Raw genomic sequence first — 20,118 nt, forward strand, 5'->3', positions numbered from 1 at the left:
TCATTTTCTTTTATCTTAAGTTTGATCTTACTTTGATAGAGACTATTTTTGTTTTAACTTGAAAAGACCAAACAGGAAATTACACGCGGAACAATCTCAGACTGTTTCACTTTCCCCACGGACTTTACTTTCCCAACGATCTACAAACGGCTTCTACAGCCGTCCCCTGAAGAAGAAGCACGACGTTCATCCCGTTGAGGAGCAAGCAGAATCCGTTCCTATTCGGCCCAGCCGACGCCACTGCGACAGAGGAACCAGCGCAACAGAGCTTGAGCGGCCACGATTATTCACTGGACTTCGGAAATATCCGCGCGACACGCGCATGCAACACCGTGAAGGTCACAGTAAGAGGCTTTATTGTCTGGGCAGATGTTAATCTAATACGTAGCGTATTGTTTAATACTTGAATGTATTTGTTTTGTATGAGACCGCCGAGTCTCTAGTGTTTTAGCGGCGATTCGCCACTTCCGGTTCCCGGTTACGGCCTTGTGCCATAGTTTTTAAGCGCCGTGAGCAGCGTCTCCAGCTCATTGTGACCATTTGAACAACTTTAAAGATACTTTACCGGTCAAACCTCAGCACACAACGCCACTTAGGTGCTGAGTGGTAAAGTAAACGTAACTTGTCTCTGACGGTTCTTTTAAGAGCTTTGCTCTCTCCTTGCATTCTCTCTCTCTCTCTCTCTCTCCTTCTAAACCGACCTATACACACATCCGATCTGTATTTAGAATACAGTTCATGTAACATAGTTAAATCTATATTCAGAGAGGCTGGACACATCTGGAAGCCATGCGGCCGAACGCCAAAGCAGAGACAAAGAATTCTCTTTGTCTGAAAATCCCTTTGTGTAATTCATGTGACGACCACCAGTGTGAGCTCCGGCCACATGGTGTCATTAACATAGACTCCATTTTGAATAACGCAAGTTAAACCACCATTTTGAGTCTATTATTGCCACGCCTCCTCTCTCACTCTCCTCACATTCTGGCTCTAAATTCATAACGGCTCCGCCATCTTGTTTTGTAGTCAATTCGCCATTTTGAGAGTTTTTAGGCCTTGATTCCACGAATCATGATCGGCCGCCAGAGGCGCTTAGAGGTGACGTGACTTCGTCATCGCCACGCCCCCCCTTCTTTTTCTCTCTCTCTCTCTCACACACACACTCACACACACACCCACACAGACACAGAGACACATTGATAGACACGGACAGATACACACACACAGATACACATAGATGAATACATGTGTTTTCTAAATTGTGATAAGCTGCTGCTGTTATCTTTGAAATATGGGAGTTTGTTAAAATGATGAATCATTAAATAACACTAACTGTATTTCACATGCACACACATAGACACACACACACAGAGAGACCCTTTGGCACAGACACACACACACACACACCGAGACAGACATACATAGGTAGACCGCCGGTTTTACATGTATTTTCTGAATTGTGATAAGTGCTGCGGCTGTGTTTATCTTTGAAATATCGGAGCTTGTTAAAATGATGAATCATTGAATAACATTATAACTTTATTTCCCCTTTTTAATAAATGCTTTTGTAATTAGTCTGTAGTCTGTGATTATTTGTGCATATGTATGTGATTGCAGCTGGATTATGATTGCCTGTGCTCGAACTTAAAACCCTTCATTGTTTATTATATAATCATTAATACTAAATATTGAGATTATTAATATAACTTATATCATTGAGACTGATATTTTATAGATTGAATTGTTGGTCCCTGTAACCAGGGTGGTGCCCCGCGACAATAAGCAATGATTACAGATTTGTATTATTCTTAATTGATAATTTTATTGTTTTCATTAATTATTTTAACTATTATTAATGGATAACCGTATCATTTCTAATTAAATGTGTTACTATTCTTAATTAATAGCTTTATCATTTTTGATTATTTTTAAGAAATAATTGTTATTTTAATAATCATATTTCATGATTATTAATAATTAGCCAACGTCAATTCTACTCCTACTATTGCACAACAAAAAACATAGACCAACTCTTACTTAATCAACTTCTTCTGCACAATGCGAAATGGTTTTAGAATTCATAACAGGCAGCAGATTTGAGAACCCCAGATTAAATGGAACAACATGTAAACCTCTATGTGTCAAATCAGTGGAATGAGAATGGATATTAGAAAGAAAACACACAATTTTCAGCCTGTTTATTATTCAGCTTGAAACAAAAGCCTTTTTAGCCTGATAAATACTGCCACTTATTTATCATGACCAAGATCATGCTTCTGCTCATGTGTGCTATCTTTTATAAACTCAGGAAGTGATTCACTTCTCCGAAAGGCTTATTTTGTGTGTCCTTGTAACTGTGTCTGAACGGATGTATATGTGTCGTACATACAGGGGTCACAGCATGCAGCTGCTCTCCCTCCCTGAATACCATGCTGTATGTAGTATCAGCTCCGGTAATGAGAACAGAGCTTGCGGACGGCCAAAGGGAAGTTTGAGGAAGTTGCGTTTCAGCCGCAGGAAATTGTGAGGCAAAAAATATTTTATTAATGTGCCATTAAAAATGTATTCATGGTCATTACTTTTTCTGATAACTTTCATCCACTTTGTATTCAGAGGGAGAATCTCATCTCCTCCAAGAAAAAGACATTCAGCCAGAGTTACAAATCTACCAATCAGGCGTCAGAGCTTTAATAGATTTAATAATCATGACTCTACTGTGTCAATTTGGATTTTACAGCAAGGCAGCTGAGAAATTGTTTTTGCCATGTCAGAGGAGCATATAGACAGACCATCAGCTACTAATGCAAACATACTTTATTATTATCTTTGATTTATGTATGTACATATTTCACCATATATTATATATAACATAGTGTATGCAGTGCATTTATGCATGATTTGACACATTTGATAGAAAGACGAAGAAACAAGCAAAGAAGGTTTTGCAGCAATGGGCCAAAAATGTATCACTATGGTGTCATTATAGCTTATATATTGACATTTTGAGGATTTGAAAAATAAGAAACTAATTGGTCAATTTGTATGCAACACGCACCCTGGAATTTATGCAACCACATTTGTCATCTCTGACTCGCTAACATGACCCTGTAACTGCAAAGAACAGCAGATAATAAGTGTAATAACACATGCAGGTCATCCTCAGCAAAGCCAAACAGTCCTTGAAGGAAAGAACATTGAGATCATCCCTAGATTTGGAGTTTTATTGGGAGCTGCAACAAATTGCACTAATAGATATCAGTCCCCTAAAATGCCAGATTTCCATTTATTGAAGTGATTTAGTTCAGAAATCTAACGAAAATAGTTTATTCAATAGTTAAAATCAAAATGCTAATAATAAATATAAATGTTTAATTCAATTATGGGAAATTGAATGTAGGTACAAATAAAAAACAATGATGTGTCTTTTATTTAATTTCCTTGCTATCAAGCTTGAATAAAGCTAAATCTGCTTTTCATACCTGTCACTGGATCGGTTGGATTCTTTCCCATACCCCCCCACTAAAGACCTAAAATACACTCCCCCTTCTCCTTCTCCTCTATCAAACGCAGGGACAGAATTGCACCAGAAATATCCCGGCCTCAGATGTTTTCCAGCCTGAGGCCCCATCTCCTCTTCATCACTCTTATCACGCTCAGGTAGAACATTGGCAGATGATTCCATCGCTGGGAAACACACCTCTCCGGATCAGAAAGATAGCAGGTATAATTTTGCAGTCAGGAGGGTAGAACGTGAAATGCGATTAAAGTGTATCCAAACAACAAAGCCTGGCCCTCGGCTACTCATACTTTTGTTCCAAGAGCTCAAAAACCAATTAGTATAAATACACCATCAGTGATTCAGATAGTTTCACTTTTAATGCCAGGCATAGGAAAATAAAATGCGAGGAGACTTTAACGGTTAAATGTGTGCGTGATGAGGGCGGATAATGAGGCAGACCCTAGTGCGTACGTTTCCAGAGCGGGTGTGATTTACAAAGGGACCATTTACTGTGTGTGTTAGAGAATTCTACCTGACCCCTTAGAGGTCAGCACAGATACCTCAGTACTTCATACTCTGGCTTCCTTCTCTACATGCCTCCTCGTGCATAGACCAATCTGGGACTCCATTTACATTCTACGACGGAGATATGTACGGATGGACAACCTGAAAACATAATGGCTCTAGCTACTGCTGTCACAATGGCACAGACAAAATGACTGATTGACAACCTATCTGTTGATTGAAAGTTTCATAGGTTTTTCAAAATAATAAATTAAAAGTATTTCACTGCCTCTGTGGTATGTGTAGTAGTTTTGAATTCCATTCTGCCTGAAGTCGGTGTGTAGAACCTCAACAACATTGATTGCAAGAGTAATACGAACTTTACTGACAAGCATCAACATAACTTCAGTATAATTACTGTAAACAACTAGATGAAGAAGCAACACAATACAAAGCATAGTCTGTGTGGTTGCAAGTGTCTTTAATTCTTTTCTTAGACACAATAGAGCACATAACCAAGAGCACAAAGGGACTAGAGGGCGTATGAATGACAGGTGGACGTCCTGTGATGAAGGAGACATGACTCATCCAAAGCAAAAGTGTCCTTATAGCAATGTCTTCACTCAGGCTGAGCAAAGCAATTCAGTGAAGTTTTTTATTTTTTTGACTTGCAATAACAAATCATACGTGCATGTCTTATTTTGCAATATTTAAAAAACACATTTCTATAAATTCTCGTTAATGTCTCACATCAGCTGGTGGCTCTGACATGAGCCAGCAGCAGTCTGTTTTCGGTCCATGATGAGGATTTATTTATTCTCCCTCCAGCTTTATGTTCCAGTGATTTCAGCGGTCGATAAACTTTTAGACGTCTCTGCAAAATTAAACGCTTCAACTATGTGAGTCAAAGCTACATTTTGAGTTAAACAGTTCTGCATTTCACACAGCGCTGAAAATGACAGTAAATCACATATATTGTAAACAGATAGCAAATACATCAATGTATCTGATCAACAACAGTAAGTTATGCAGAATTTATAATTGTCCTCATGTTCTTGGTTATACAACACTGGCTTTAAAGTCGACATCTTTAATTTCTTAACGTGACATGTAAGAAAGAAGAATGCTACATAAGCTTCGAATAAGATATAGTGTATATATCTATATACAATAGCAGTCAAAAGTGTTAGAACACCTCAATTCTCCAGCTGTTATTTAGACGTTCATACTTGTGTGTCTCATTGTTTATGAATAAACAAGTAAACAATTGAAAATGTTAGCAGCTAAACAATCATGATTTTCTTTCTACAATAAATCAAACATTGTTTGGAAAGTTTGACCCCAAACTGGAACAGATATTCCACTTGAAGCTCCTTGCAATATCATCAACCTGCAGAGCCAGAGAGCCCTTGTTTGAGTTATAACAACTGTATGCCTACATAATAAACTTTAATCATAAACAGCTGAATGCCAACACCCACTCTCCGATATATAAATAAATAAGTTAGATTTTTTAACTTTAAACTGATTGTCTGCTTTTTTAAAGGAATCATAAACTCAAAGAGCTTGTTTTTGACCTTCATTGGACACACAGCCATGGAAATCTGAGTGGAGATACAGAGTGCTGCTAAAATCTGTTCACTATAATGCCATACAATTTCCCCATCGAATCAATAAAGTATTTCTGATTCTTATTTATTTGTGTATTATAGAGTGGAGAATTTAATGTTCAGCCTCAATGATGTTAAAAGGAAGACTCCTTCTCTGAGTGGGTCTTGAACAGGCACATGTGTAGCTCTAAAACAGTGGAAGACAAGGGCTCTCCAGCTCCGAAGGAGGCTTTCTCTCTCTCCTTGGGGTTAAAAGATCTTTGCACATCAAGTTTGCATTTCCGTCCATCATCAAGATTTTAGAACATGATTTGTTGCTTTTTTATTTGCGTCTGTCAAAGTTGTTCTAGAGAGTTTGAGCTGTTCAGGATCAATTGGATCCCAGGAATTTGTTTCCTTCTTTTTAATGTGTGATATCAGTCCTGGTAAAATACCAAACCGGACCACTGACATCCCGACAAAGGCTTGGAAGCAATCTGGATGATTGCTCAGCTCATTGATCAGAAGATGAAATTCTCCTTCTTCCTGAAGGCTTCTCAGGATTTGAGGTTTTTCTTCCTCTTTCAATAAGTGAGAGCACAACAAAATCGTCCTCACTGACCCACTCCATTTGATCTCCTACTGTGAATTCTTGAAACCAATAGAATAACAAAACGCATCACACTCAACAACTTTCATCGTTGCATAAGAAACATATTGACTGATGACTCAGTTTGCAAAGACCTTAGTTCTGGAGACTGAGCTGCTCTTCCATCATGTAGAACTGTGTGCTGCTTCATTATGTTGCTAAAGGATGTGTTATGCTGTTCATGTATCAGAATACATGTTGCACTAAGGGATAAGTAAGTCACCATTAAAGTTGGGGACCTGTAGGAATTATTTGCAAATAATGGTGTTCAAACATTTTTCACTGATAGGGTATATAAAGCTGAATTACCCTTTAATACACTCTACAATATCAAGACTCTTTTTGTGAAACCATCACACTTATGGTTCACTCCATTATCTACCAACACATTCTACAAGGCTCCATAGTGGAATGGATTCAGTACGTGTGACTGTTAGATTCTCAACAGCACTGAAGCAAGCAGTTATACCTCCCTGAGATGAAGACCATACTGAAATGAAAGCATCTTAACCAGAGGGAATATTTCCAAGCCTTTAACACTAATCACATACAGTGGACTGTATATGAAGCTTTTAGATACAAATATTTTCTATTTTCTTTTCTAACTTGTGGAACTAATCAAACCATATAATCTATCACATCTTGGTTTAATTCAGCTTGAGTTTCATATTTGTAGCATTCGGAATCGTTTATGTTGGTTTATCGTCACAATGTCTTCACCAAACTGCTGAGATCTGGGAGCATGAAGAGATGACTAAACAGGGACAAGAAACTTGATCCTTCAGACTTGATTTAAATGAGCCAATAGCTACAATTATTGAAATGGTAAGCATGTCCAAACCAAAATTGAAGTGGGCATTCACTGTGCAAATTACGTGGAGATGGCTAGTCAAACGGTCTCATCCATTTTGACCATCACTGCGTCCGGGCAACATGGAAATATGCAGTAGTCGAAAGTATGTGCTTTATGGCTAGAAGTATTTGCACAGCAAGAAATAATTAGAAATAGAGTACTAGGAATGTGGCCAGTGCTCTGTTCGTAATATAGTATCCTAAAATGTTTTCATTCAGCTTAATGCTTAAAATGCTTAAATTGCAGATGCCTCTTTTCTGGAACATTTCATCACCGAATGGCACATAAGTGGAATTAAAGTCCCACAATGTATGTCCATCTTGACTCAGCTCCACACACATGGCCAATTGCTGCTTAATGTGAGCATGATTGTTGCATTGTTTGTTTCGTAAAGTTAGGAAAGTTAAATGTCAGGATTGGATCCACCAATGTAGATGTAGCAGTGTTGCGGCATCTGACAACCTATTGAGTGAGGCCTTCAAGACTGTGTCTATACTGTGTGCAGATTGTTCTGTTCTGCTGGCGACATTAGGCTGCGACCTCCAGTGCACACTGGGTGATGAGGGTCAGCCCCTCCAAGACGCTAGTCACGGTGTTAAACAAAGAACTGCTCCCTTTAGGCCACGTGTAACTTGCGATCGAGGCAGGAATGCAAACACTATTAGAAAGTCGTGGTACGGTGGAAGAGGAACTCTTTTTTTAAACACCTGACCAGTACCATTACGGTCAAAAACTTTTGTTAAAAATAACGAAATTGTTGTTACAAATGGCCAAGATTTGGGTCCTAAACAGGGAGTCTGTACTTGCTGGTTTCAATCAGCTTTTGCAGCCTGTAAATAAATGAATGTTAAAAGCAGGGACAATATCAGAGATGACCATGAGGCCGGCTTGTTTCTATTTGTACTTTTGATTTGTGCAACTTTCAAACTTGGCTGATGCACAGATGTGCACCTCCACAAGAATGGGTAGTGAATTATCATGACACCTTTGTTTGCTTAGTTTTGCAAAGTCATGTATGTCCCCTGAAAATGATTCCACCTTTATTCAGGATGAACATCTCCCAGACATTCAGAAGGGCCTTGGACTGGAAACCTCTTTATTTTGAATCTCGGGAAGGGCTTAGAATTCCACAGGTAGACCTGGGGGACTAGGGGATGTTAAGAAGAATATCTTGGCTTGTTGCTACTGGAAACATCCAAAACATTAATGAATGCATGGATGGAGTAATATTTCATAGTTCGCCTAACTTAATCATGACTGTAAACACTTTGGGTTGACTCCTGTTGTTTTTATATTTATATAACTAAATCTGACTTGACTTAGGTGTTTTGCTCACAACCTGTTGGATCATTGGACTACTTGTCTTTTTCGCCCATTTGGACTTCTTTTAGTGATCTTGCTGTGTTCCCAGAGCTCACACATTTATTTGGTGAGTCATTAACAATAGGAAGGATAGCCAACATTCAAAATAAAAGCCTCGTTGTAATCGGCCAGAATTATTCCTTTAAAGTTTAAAAAAACTATTTACTGGTCCTGTGTAGATGCTGATGTCGCTAATCAGTTCCGCTGGTCTCCTTAAAGCACTACAAGAGCCACAGAAGTCATTTAATGTTCAGCACTGCCAATAGAAGATAAAACCATTTCAACATACTGTACAGAAAGAGGCCAACCAGTGTCATTATTGCCATAGACCCCTTTCAGCAGTAAGGGGATTTAGCTCCACTGCAAGCATGTATGCAATAAAAGCATTAAAGTTAAGTTGCACTGTGTGTGTACAGAATCTGAGGACAAAGAGAATCATGTTCTCATAGCCAAAGCCCACAATGCTAAATAATATACAGTACTGTAATGTACATTTGTGTGTCTTTTCTTTCAATTTCAAATAAATATTTTCAACTTCAACTGTTCCACAACAACAGCTGAAAACAACCCTCATATTCTCAAGTCAAAATTCCACGTACAGCTCTTAGCATCCCGTGGAAAGAGTATAATTTAGTCCATGCATGTAAAGAAAGGCTGCCGTGTGCCGGAGCCACTGTCATGTCAGTGGATCCCAAACACAAGGTTCAGCTGCAGTGGAATGTCAAGGGTCAATGGTTTAAAAGTTCAATGGTCAAAACTGTACTGTAGACTGCCAGGTGAGAGTTGATACAGCGCTGGAGTGTTACAAAAACAAAATTGTCCTCGTTGTTGGGGTGGCCAAAACAGACAGAGGGAAAGAGAGAGAGAGAGAGATGATGTGGAGGGAGCAGAAGCGGAGCAGAGGCAGAATAAGCAGGGCAAGCTGACAACAGCTTGTCTGACATCAATCCAGTAGTTGGGTTTTCATCTTTGTCCCACGCTCACTGGACACATATCTGGTTCTTCAGACTGTTGGAGAAAGAAGAGAGAGAGAGGGCGAGTCAGGCTTATTAATTCATAGTGCGTCTCATATTCAGAGATAAAGCAACAACTGGAAAAATATTCATGCAAAAAATATTCACATCTTGTAAAGCATTTTTCACAAATGGTACATTCGATTTGGCCTTTAGACCTGTGGTGCTGATGGAACGACGACAGAATAATAATGATGCAACCTGAACACAACCAGGCTGCGTCACGTTCTGCAGCATCAGGATGAATTATCACAACCACACTGAAGATACACATCTGTCCTTTTCAACACAGTGTTGCTGAGGATCCAGTTTCAATTATTTTGAAGAATGATTTTCACCCTGGTTTTTAAACAAACTCCCAGGCGGTTTACAGTCAAGAATTGTCTTACAATTAAGTTTTGTGAACCTTGTTTTGTGACCCTATTTAAAAACCAGGGTGAAAGTGTTTACAGACTTCCTTTGCCATCTTTGAATTTCTTACTGTATCTGTTTAGAGACACTGTTCCAAACAAGGTTATTTTCTACTTTCAAATACATATCTGACATAATGTGTCAAATGAGTGGTTTTGACCTATAACCTGCTAATCTTGCAGGTTGATCCAGTTTTATTGACTTTACTGGGCAAATATTACTGCTTACAATTCAGTTATAGCCTTAAGGAATAAAGTCAATAAAACTAGATGGAAACCTTACAATCCAGATTTTATTTGATTGATTCCTTGAAGAATACTGATGGCTTTCATACCACTGACATGGGACATCTAAAGAGGCTACCGCTACTGGACTTGGAGAGAAAGGTTACAACGGAAATGTAAAAAAAAAAAAAAAAAGCTAGTACTGGGTTGGATTATTTTAGGTTGTAGATTAAGCTGTATATTTTTCAATGTAATGAGTTGGATTATGGGGTGATGGAATTTTTTAAACGTAACCACTTTCTCTACAATAGTCGTTCCACTAAAAAAATGTTTTGCTACTTGGCAGTGGCTATACTGGGGCAATGACTGATGCTCATACTTCAGACTGATGTTTCCCACTCCTTCTCTCATGTGGCACTAGCAGTACACTTGGGAAACACTTGGCTCTACCCTGAGGTTCTGCTCAGGTCAGGTGTTAACATCTGATGTCCCCAACATACACTTTGGCCTGAGACGCAAGATGTAAAGTTCTTTAGCAGCACGGACAGAAATGCACCCAAGGATATAGAGAGATGAAGTGATATCTGATCACATCTGGTGACTCAGCATCTCAAAGGAGACATATTCTAATTCCAGGCATGTCCACTGTTTCAAGTCGTCTCTTTAAACACAATTACGGTGGAACGAAAGGTCATTTCTCCAGACCAGTGTGCATGTGCAAAAAGTTGAAAGGCAGAGATGCATGTTATACCAGAATTAAACAGGGCCTCAGATAGCACAGAGATATTCAGCAGTATAACAAACTGCTGCAGGTGAACAGGCTGCATAAATCGGCAAAATGCATCACTCAATTCCTGATGGTTTATGAAATGAAATAACCCCACAGGAAAAGAAATTCGGTTCTCCCACTTCTTCAAGACTCAATTATAATTGAGTAATAAGCTGAAGGAACTCTTAGAGGTGATTACATTTGTTAGTTCAGTGTTATTCAGAGCAACGAATTCTCCAATGAAAATACCTGGAGCTATTGAGATGAATTGATCAATCATAGCCAGAGTTATACATATCAGTAGGCTGACTGCAGGATAAGAAGGCAGAGGCAGAGATGAGGAGTTCAGCAGCAGCTTTTATCCTCCAGTCAAAGGAATCCAAAATGACATCAGTGTCAAAATGCCACCATCTGATCCCTGATGCTGTGTGACTGAACAGGTGAAGGGCAGCGTTTCATATATTGGTCCAGTGGTCCAGACCGACTGATGGCCTCGTCTCAGCCGTTTATCATCACACAATTACAGCCCTCATCTGAGGTCAGCCGGCAGAACTGATACACTAACGGGCTCAATCGCTCAGACAAGGCCTGAGTCCAGACAAGCCAATGACAGGCTGTCTCATACACAGTATAAACACCACCACCAGTGCAGCAGGTGCTTTATAGCCCAGATGTAAAATAAATCGGGAGGAAACCATCAGCGTGCCCCTGTGGGGATACACGCCAAGAGCGGAACCCGGGGCGGAAACACAACAGATTGACACTTAGCATTGTTTTTGTTGCCTTGTTTCCACTGCACATAATCCATCCAGTATCCTCTGTCAGTGAACTGGGAGTTGCATGTTATCTTCAGGTGAACCGCGCGGAGTAATCACAGTGAGCTCTGCAGAAGGAACATCCCGCTGTTTGAGTCCCGCGAGGACAAAACAACCACAACACAGCAAACTGTCACGCTCGTTTTACTGGAGAGCTTAATGCAGCAGAACCGAACAGTGCTGCACAATATACAATCAGACTAAACACACACAATGCTCTGACTCGCTGCGCTGAACAGATTCCCCGTGAGGAAATACAGCGAGCGTCTGGGCAGCTGTCACAAACATGGAGGTGTTCAGAACCACAGACTGGCTCTAGCATCACCGAGCACGAGAAGATAAACTCTCTAAGACTTTCCAGCTCAATCCCATTTTATTGACTTTACTCTGCACAACGTCTTGCTTTTAAATATAGATGTAGCCAGGAGGGAAGTGATGTCGATAAAACTAGATGGAAACTTTACAATCAGGTTTTTATCTTTATGATTACTAAAAGAAAACATAATTGTTTTTTTTTTTAAACCACTGAAACAACGGCAGCAGTTTTAACCCTGTGGAAAATGTACTTCTTTATATCTCCCTTCAGTTACATTAAAGTGTCAAACCACCAAAGGAAACAAAAGGCGAGTGCTCCATGTCTTTATCTGAGTTAACGGACAGGATGATGATGATGATGATGATGATGCATTGAATAGCACAGAGCTTTCAGAGCTGTCAGGTTACACAGCTTTCTTCTGCATCTGTATCACCATGAAGCAGACCTGTATGCACGGGGAGGCTCCTCCAACCGCTTGATGTTATCCGTTCTTTGCAATTTCTGACTGGATTAAGATTGTTAAGTAGTTTGTAACTGCAGGATTGTGCCTGGAAACTCCTTCCGGTTTTTGCTTGGAAGGTTACAACTAAAACAACTAAGAGAATATTGTTATATTTACAAAGGGTCAAATGAATGTGAGTCACTTGATTTGGATAAATCCAAAGGACCATTGTCACTCATCCCTGCAGCTCCACAGTTCTGCAGAGCTTTTTAGCAACCTGTCACCTCATTGTTTTGATTCAACCACCCGTGACTTTACTGTTGTGGTTGACTCTCACAGTGGCTGTTCACAGCAGCTGCTTTCACAACTTACTTTGGTAACACACGTTCTACAGAGAAAGTTCACAGACACTTGTTTGTACAGGAAACAGCGACTGAACATAAGTGAAGGGAAATGGCAGCTCTTCAAATCCATCTGTACATGTTTGAGCTCGAGCTGGAGGTTGAGAATGAACAGAACACATTCTTTGTTTGGTGTGTATTATTTCTATTGTGAGATTTAACAGTGGATACAGTCCTTCTGTCATAATCAGTTTTTTTAACATGTTATATAAAGTATATATATGTGTATGTATATGTATGTATGAGTACATTACATACCAATAATACTACTCAAGCCGACTTGTTTGGTAGAAGGAGCTTTGATTGGAGCACATTGGAGCCCAGCGTTCACAGCAGCCTGACCCATTCTGTCTCAAAGGGAGTTTTATATATGTTTTTCTCATTATTTCTTACTTCCTTTCATCTTTAATGTTGACATCCAACACCATAATATTATATATTCATGACAAAAAAAATAAGGGAAAACACAATAAATCAAATTTTCCATGCACGTAGTAATGACTGATTTAAATGTCAGGTATTCTTATGACAACAGTGAAGAGTCTGCACAATGAAAGCCACACATGGACAATTATTTTCCTCTCCCCAGTGTCATTTTTATGGAAATAGAGAGTTGGCCAGTGGGATATTAAACTCAGCAGGTACTGGACAACATCATATCCAAGCAAAGAAAAACAAATGACCTAAGACCTCTGGGAAAAAAAGCTTTTAAAGAGGAGAAGAAAAGCACATTCTGAGCATTAAAATAGCCGTAATGGGGCCGCTTCCATTCTGTAGTCTGCCATAATTTGAGTTGCTCTGTTGTCATCCATATTTATGAATTCACACTCAGTACTATGCTCTACCTTCCTTTAAAACTGATTCTCCTATTGTCATAAATCCCCTGATGAAACATACACTAAAACTGCCAGATTCAAAAACTGTTTCCCACTTCAAGGCATTTTCACTTCAATTTCTCAAACATGAATTGGGTTTTAATCTGATATGATGCAGCTGGAAAAAACACTGTCTCTAGATGTAGAGGTTCAGTTTGTCAAATTTAGCTCGCAGCTGGATCCCAGGCCACCTTTGACACCCTTGTGTTTGTTTCCTCTTGAATGTAAAGCACATAGTGAGGCTGCTTGGTGAACAGCAGGTCAGAGGTCTGATCCCTATACAGTAGTTGATGTGTTTGTTACTGGTTGCCTCCACTGGGCCAATGTGCCTCTGGAAGTGTCTTCCTGCTTTCAGATTTGGATGTGTTGTCTATAATGTTTTTTTTTCAGGGTATTGAGGACAAATTAAACTGGATTACCACTTCATTTAAATGGCTGTAAGTTTTATGATGCACCGAAAAGTTCGAGTGTAGGTTTGCTCAGAAATATCTGGTTGGAAATGTTTTAAAATGACAGTAAACAAGCTTAAAACGAATAAATAACAAGATAAACCCAATAACGTGCAAGCAATTCACTCAAAGAAAGTCTTTACTCCAGATTCTGGTCAAACCTATATGACGGGAGCAAGCTTACAGACATGTCTGATGCACAGCTTCTGCTTATATAGACTAAATGAGGGAATATGTGTCATTTGTCGGATAAATCTTGGGAAACTGCAGTTGGCTGTTTTCTGTTATAGGGTCGGTTTTTTGTGTGTTGCCTTCGGCAGAAACTTTTTGGCAAGATGGAGGTTTTCCCGAGGCTTCTGTCGATGTCCTTATTGAAGGTGGGTCAGACAGACTGATTGGGGCCTGAATCTGTGACCTTGTTCACACTAAATTACTTCATAGGGCAGTTATCTAATCTAAAAAAAAGCACTTAAGTGTAAAAGAGTTTTGTAAAACATTTATTGGACTCGTTTTTGATCTTGTTAGAGAAGCAGCTGAAGTTTCAGCCTGAAGCTTTTTCTTTGTTTCATTACAGGACAAACATGGCTCCCGATGCACTCACAAACGAAGCATCTCTCTGATATCTGATCAGTTCAACAACTAAATTATGTGTATGGACGAGAGAACGAGATGTACTTGAGCCGTGGGGATAACCACAGTTCTGTGTCACTCGGAGTTCATAAAAACCTCCTCCCACTTTCCATGAACAAAGTGAAAAGTATTAGGGGGATGGAGTTGCCGAATCAACCAATCATGAGTCAGTCTCAGCTGTTAATCAAGAGACTTCAGGGAGTTATCGAATAACTCATTTAACCAAACACCTGCACATAGATCAATGGGAATGGAACTACGTAAAATTTACAGAAAAACAGTGCCATCCATCTTTGAGAGAAAATGGGTTGATTTGAAAACTTTTTATGTTGGTCCATTTCCTTACCAGTTAACATGGAGGCGGGACTTATAATCAAAGGAGACAATCTAGGCACTTTGGTTTCACCTTGGGGAGCTGTCATTTCGTCCTGATATAAAGTCTGAGGCTTTAAATTTATCTGATTTTTTTTTTTTTTGGCAGTTACCAAACAGCTGCAGGTGCATTACCACCCTCCTGTGGGCTGGAGAAGAGACAAACCCTGATTTGCATGCAGCCTGAGGAGAATCCAAATTTGTGATCTGACCAACAAAGAGGCATAAACATTCCTCAAACTTTCATATATGAGTGTCTGTCTGTTGTAGGAACAGCCCTGACAGGAAACTGTACAGGCACATTTAATACTGCTGCATGTGAGTGCTGTCCCTATCCTCTCTCTGCCTCTGGATGCTAGTTAGAGGAGGTACTTGATATTTAATAAATTCCTCTCCGGCTCAGCATGAGGTCTCACATATTACTGATGAGCACTAGAAATTGAATGGATTCATCAGTGGAGTGTGAGCGCTGAGAAAAAAATCGTAATGGCCCTTTTTGGTGCAAGGATTCAGTCGGTATAAAGAGATTTTAGGCTAGGTATCTGAACTCTTCGCTGCTGTTTACCTTCCTCTCCACCAAAATGTCACCGCTCGGATGTGCCCCCCCCCCTTGACTGAAGGACAGCCTTTTAAAGAAGCCAGGGGATAGATAGATGGCCTCAAGCCCAGAATTTAAATCCTTCTAGCAGAGAGCCAACACACACACACATTCAAAGATTTCAAGTAAAGAGTAACATCTTTCAAAGCGACTGTATATCAAGGCTCCCAGCTTTCCTCTTAAGGCAAAGGAGGGTCTCATAAGTAATTCACCGTGCAGTCGGTGTAGGTTACACCGCTGCACAACCCCCAGCGGTGCAGGGAACCCACACCACCTGAGTGCAACAATTGCTCCAATGTGGCTACTCTGCAACTTATGTATTCCTGTGGCGTGTGACAAATTGTGTCAGCATATTACTCTAGTGAAGCATTTTTCATGCATAATTCATCCTCGAGCGTACATTCCACATGGACATTTTCAAATCCCTTTGAAGTTAATTCCCTCTTCGTGATAAACAGTCTCGCTCGTGCCGGCTGTGTTGCAGCTTACGATTGTCGGTGTCGTTGGTGCTGAAGCAAGTCACCTGTCCAAAACCATTTTACTGTACAATGCAGGCGTGCTGGAGAGATTTACATCTAATAATCCACTGTGCAGAAAGAAGGGAATAAAAGGCTTCCTGAGTGCTTCTACATCCAAGGAAGATTTTACAGCACACACACACACGCAGACACACAGAAACATAGACACACAAACACACACACACACCCACACACAGGTGATTCCAGATAATAAACTACTGGGGGACCTTTGAGATGATGCTGCAGCTTCTCTCTGTAATCAGAGGGTTTGAAAAGACACATTTACGTCTTCTGTTTCCAATGTTTTACTCAAAATGTTTCTGAGTGGAATGGGCTGAAAGCATCTCCAGATTTTAAAGAACTCAAATCAGACATCCTATGATAGGCACATGGGCCAAAATTGAAAGCAGATTTAATCAATCAAATTGTATTTGTATAGTCCATATTCACAAGTCACAATTTGTCTTACAGGGCGTATCATGGTGTGACATCCTCTGCCCTTAACCCTCAGCAAGAGAAAGGAAATACTACAAAAGAAAACTTTTAACAGGGTGAAAAGAACGTAGAAACCTCTTAGAGAGCCATATGTGAGGGATCCTCTCCCAGGACGGACAGACGTGCAATAGATGCCACGTTTAATGGAGAACATCAGAGAGATAAGAGGCATTCAAAAAAGTGACCATTTAGTTCATCAGGTCTGAGCCACTGAGAAATGTTTCAATCAATTTGCTGCGGCACATTACTGTCACACTGAAATTTGCCTTTTCACATTTCTAATCACGAAATATACGAGTGGAATCATATTAAGTGGTGAGTCCAATGAGGTTGTCTAATTGCTGTAATAATGACAAACGGTTGTTAAGTCACATCTAATATCACTGATCCTGATCCTGTTGACGAACCTCAGTCCCTCAGGAGCAGAGCTTAAATGCTCAGAGGGGACGAGCTGCTCCTCAGCTGATGAAGTGTAATTTAAGTTGATCGTATTACTGTACAATTAAAAGTTGTAAGCTATTCATCTCAGCAAGAATGACTCCTCAATATTAGTTAAACTGTATTATTATCCATATATTTGTATATGTGACATTTATGTTTTATTCTCTCCCTGCCATTATTTTACGGAAGTGGTCCGCGGAGCAGGAAATCTACATGTAACTCCTGAGAGAGTGAAGTCTATGGGTTTAGCACAAGGAGATCAAACCTGAGCCCAAGCAGGAGTGTGCTAGCAGGGTTCTGAGTAAGGGCATCAGAAAATCTGAACCTGGAATCAATAAGTCTTGCTTCTCACACTGGAGGACCACGCTCCTGAATGAGGATTGTACATATTTACAGTAAACTCAAAGAAGAACTGAGACATATGTGGATTTCATAGGTCAAACTATTTGGGCAAATCATAAATATCAGCCTCTTAAAAAGTCAGTGGGTCACAAAATGTATAGCAATTCCTTTTTTGGGAAAATACTGTTGTCAAATTCCGTAACATACAAAGTTGACATTGATAATCTTTTCTGAATAATTGGCACAATTTCTGCTGCTGGTCAAGCTACAGAAATAGACACAGGATCAAACAAGTCAGTACAGCTTCACTCTGTAGGAGTCACAACTGCCTGTATTCAGTTTGATGTCTTTTCATCTAGTAGCTGTTGAGATATTTCTGTGTGGACTGACATTGATCTTGGAAATGTCTTTTTGTAGTCGTTTGTAGTGATTGCACATAATGTATTTTTTACGGTGAAGTGCTCTGATTCAAATCCATTCAGGCATCTATACATTATAGGCTACATGTGGACCGGCCTTCTGCAGCCTTAGATGATTTTCAAAGATATAACTCCCAGAACAAAGTGAATACACGATAACCCTGAGGTGAGCGACGGCAATATATGAGCAAAGGGTTGACATCTCACCTAGCATCCCTATCAGCAGGCCGCAGGCAGCCTATCGGCACAGGAATAGAGCAGGAGAGAGAAGAAGAAAGCAGGTGAGCTGAGAGGCACTTGTCCCACTTGGAGGATGACAACCACCTGCAAGGTAGCCAACTGGGTCCCTGAGTTATCTCTCTGCACACGGGCATTAATTAGCCGCTTGATGATCGGGGAACTGAGGCTGAACAATAAAAAGCATGACAGTCGCTCTCCTTCCTCGCTCCTTTGTTCTTTCTCCCAACCTGTGATGATTGTCAAGCCTGCAGGGCTGCTCCTATCATCGACAGCCGCCTACCTCAAGTGGTTTATAAGAATCCCTCCACTGAGCAGCTAATGGGTGCAAGGTGTAAAAAGGCCCTGGCACTCTGCAGAGCTCCCACTGTGCATTGTTGTAAATCACAGAGCCATTACATGAGCAAGGAGTGCTTGGAAAATATGGGCATTGATAGTTACCCCTGCCTCGGCCCAGGCACTTCCTGCCTCTGCACACAGCGTTCTGTACATGCACATTATCTAGCCCTCCAGTACCCTCCAGAACCCAGTCATTTTCCACAGTTTCTCACAGATGAGATCATTTGCACGGTCTCTCTCCGAGCTGCTTTGATTTTCTTTACAATTTCTAGGTTAGATACATGGGTGAAAAAGATCCTCATTCTATAACTAAATGATGGAATGGAAATGGTTCAGTTGATGTATTTTTCTTTCCAAAAGGAAGCTGGGTAAACCTTTCTTAAATTCAAATGTGGTTTACAGCTAGGGTTGCCAACCGTCTCTTGAAAAATGGAATCGTCCCGTTTTTAGAAACAAAAGCACCAGTCCCATATTGGGATAAAAAGATAGTAAAATGCCAATGGAAAATTAATAACAGGGTGCTTTATATGAAAATGTACGGTAAACTTGTTCCCAGGCAATGTCCTGCTCTGGGATCAATGAGCTGACAACATATTCACACACGAGTACGATGATACAGAATACGCTCATCCCATTGGTCGAGGAGGTACTGTTGCTCGCGGATAAGATAGTGGAAGATAAGCAAGTATAAGGAGAAGATAGTGGAAGACAGCAAAGCAGCATGGGTGACAGGGACACAGACGCAGACACTGCTTTACGGGGCCGTACAACTTCGAGCAGCAATATGACTCGTACTCCTCCGAGAAAAAAGCAGAAAAGGATGCAAAAATATACGCACTATTTCAGGATGAATGTTCTGCTGCCTATCTATTGTTTTATATTAATGTATACAGTTTTAAGTTAAGCAAGACAGGTTTCTGTTTAAGAAAGATTCTTATTTTATTCAGTTAATTTTGTTTATTATTTAATTGAATTGCTGGAGTATAATTTGTTTTCCATTTGTTCATGTCACTCAAAAATATGCATCTAATTCAATTCTGGGTAAAATAGTTAAAAAATCGTTTCACTGACAAAAAAAGGGGCTAAAAAAATTCACCACGCCAGGAAGGGTGAAGGCAATCGGGTCAGCTGGCCCTGCCAATGAGGTGTCCCTTATTTATTCTTCAGGGAGTTGGCAACCCTATTTAAAGCCCCATTGTAAAAGAAAACTCTAACCAATGTGAAACCACATGCTAGCGTGTCAGATACATTCAATTCCATTAACTTTCATTTTGTAAGTACCAAATTAAAATAAATATTATCTCAAGGCACATCACAAACTTGTTAAGTTAAGCAGATTGCTCGTGATGATTTATTATTTGTGTTGGGTTTATTTTGTTATTCACATTCATGGATATATCATGTTATTTAAATTAGTAATTTGCTGTCCTTTTAATTTGGCGACTCACCTCTCGTAATTGACTTTAGCTTTCTCGGTGGGGACAGATATTATAACACAAGAAGTTACTCGCTCCTGGATAATTAGAGACTTCCTGTCTGAGCTTGATAAAACACCT

At 40.0% G+C, this 20,118-nt stretch overlaps 1 protein-coding gene across 1 annotated transcript in view; it reads right to left on the reverse strand.

Annotated features, from left to right (window-relative positions):
• Positions 1-4,473: 4,473 nt before the first annotated feature.
• The window catches only part of zmat4a (zinc finger, matrin-type 4a), a 140,793-nt gene continuing 125,148 nt past the window's right edge, over positions 4,474-20,118 (reverse strand). The window contains exon 7 of the mRNA XM_062384781.1: positions 4,474-9,464. Coding sequence (XP_062240765.1) covers positions 9,437-9,464 — 28 coding nt within the window. The 3' untranslated portion in view covers positions 4,474-9,436. The remainder of the gene's footprint in view (positions 9,465-20,118) is intronic.

Source organism: Platichthys flesus, chromosome 3, assembly GCF_949316205.1.
Source record: "Platichthys flesus chromosome 3, fPlaFle2.1, whole genome shotgun sequence".
Lineage (NCBI taxonomy): Eukaryota > Metazoa > Chordata > Actinopteri > Pleuronectiformes > Pleuronectidae > Platichthys > Platichthys flesus.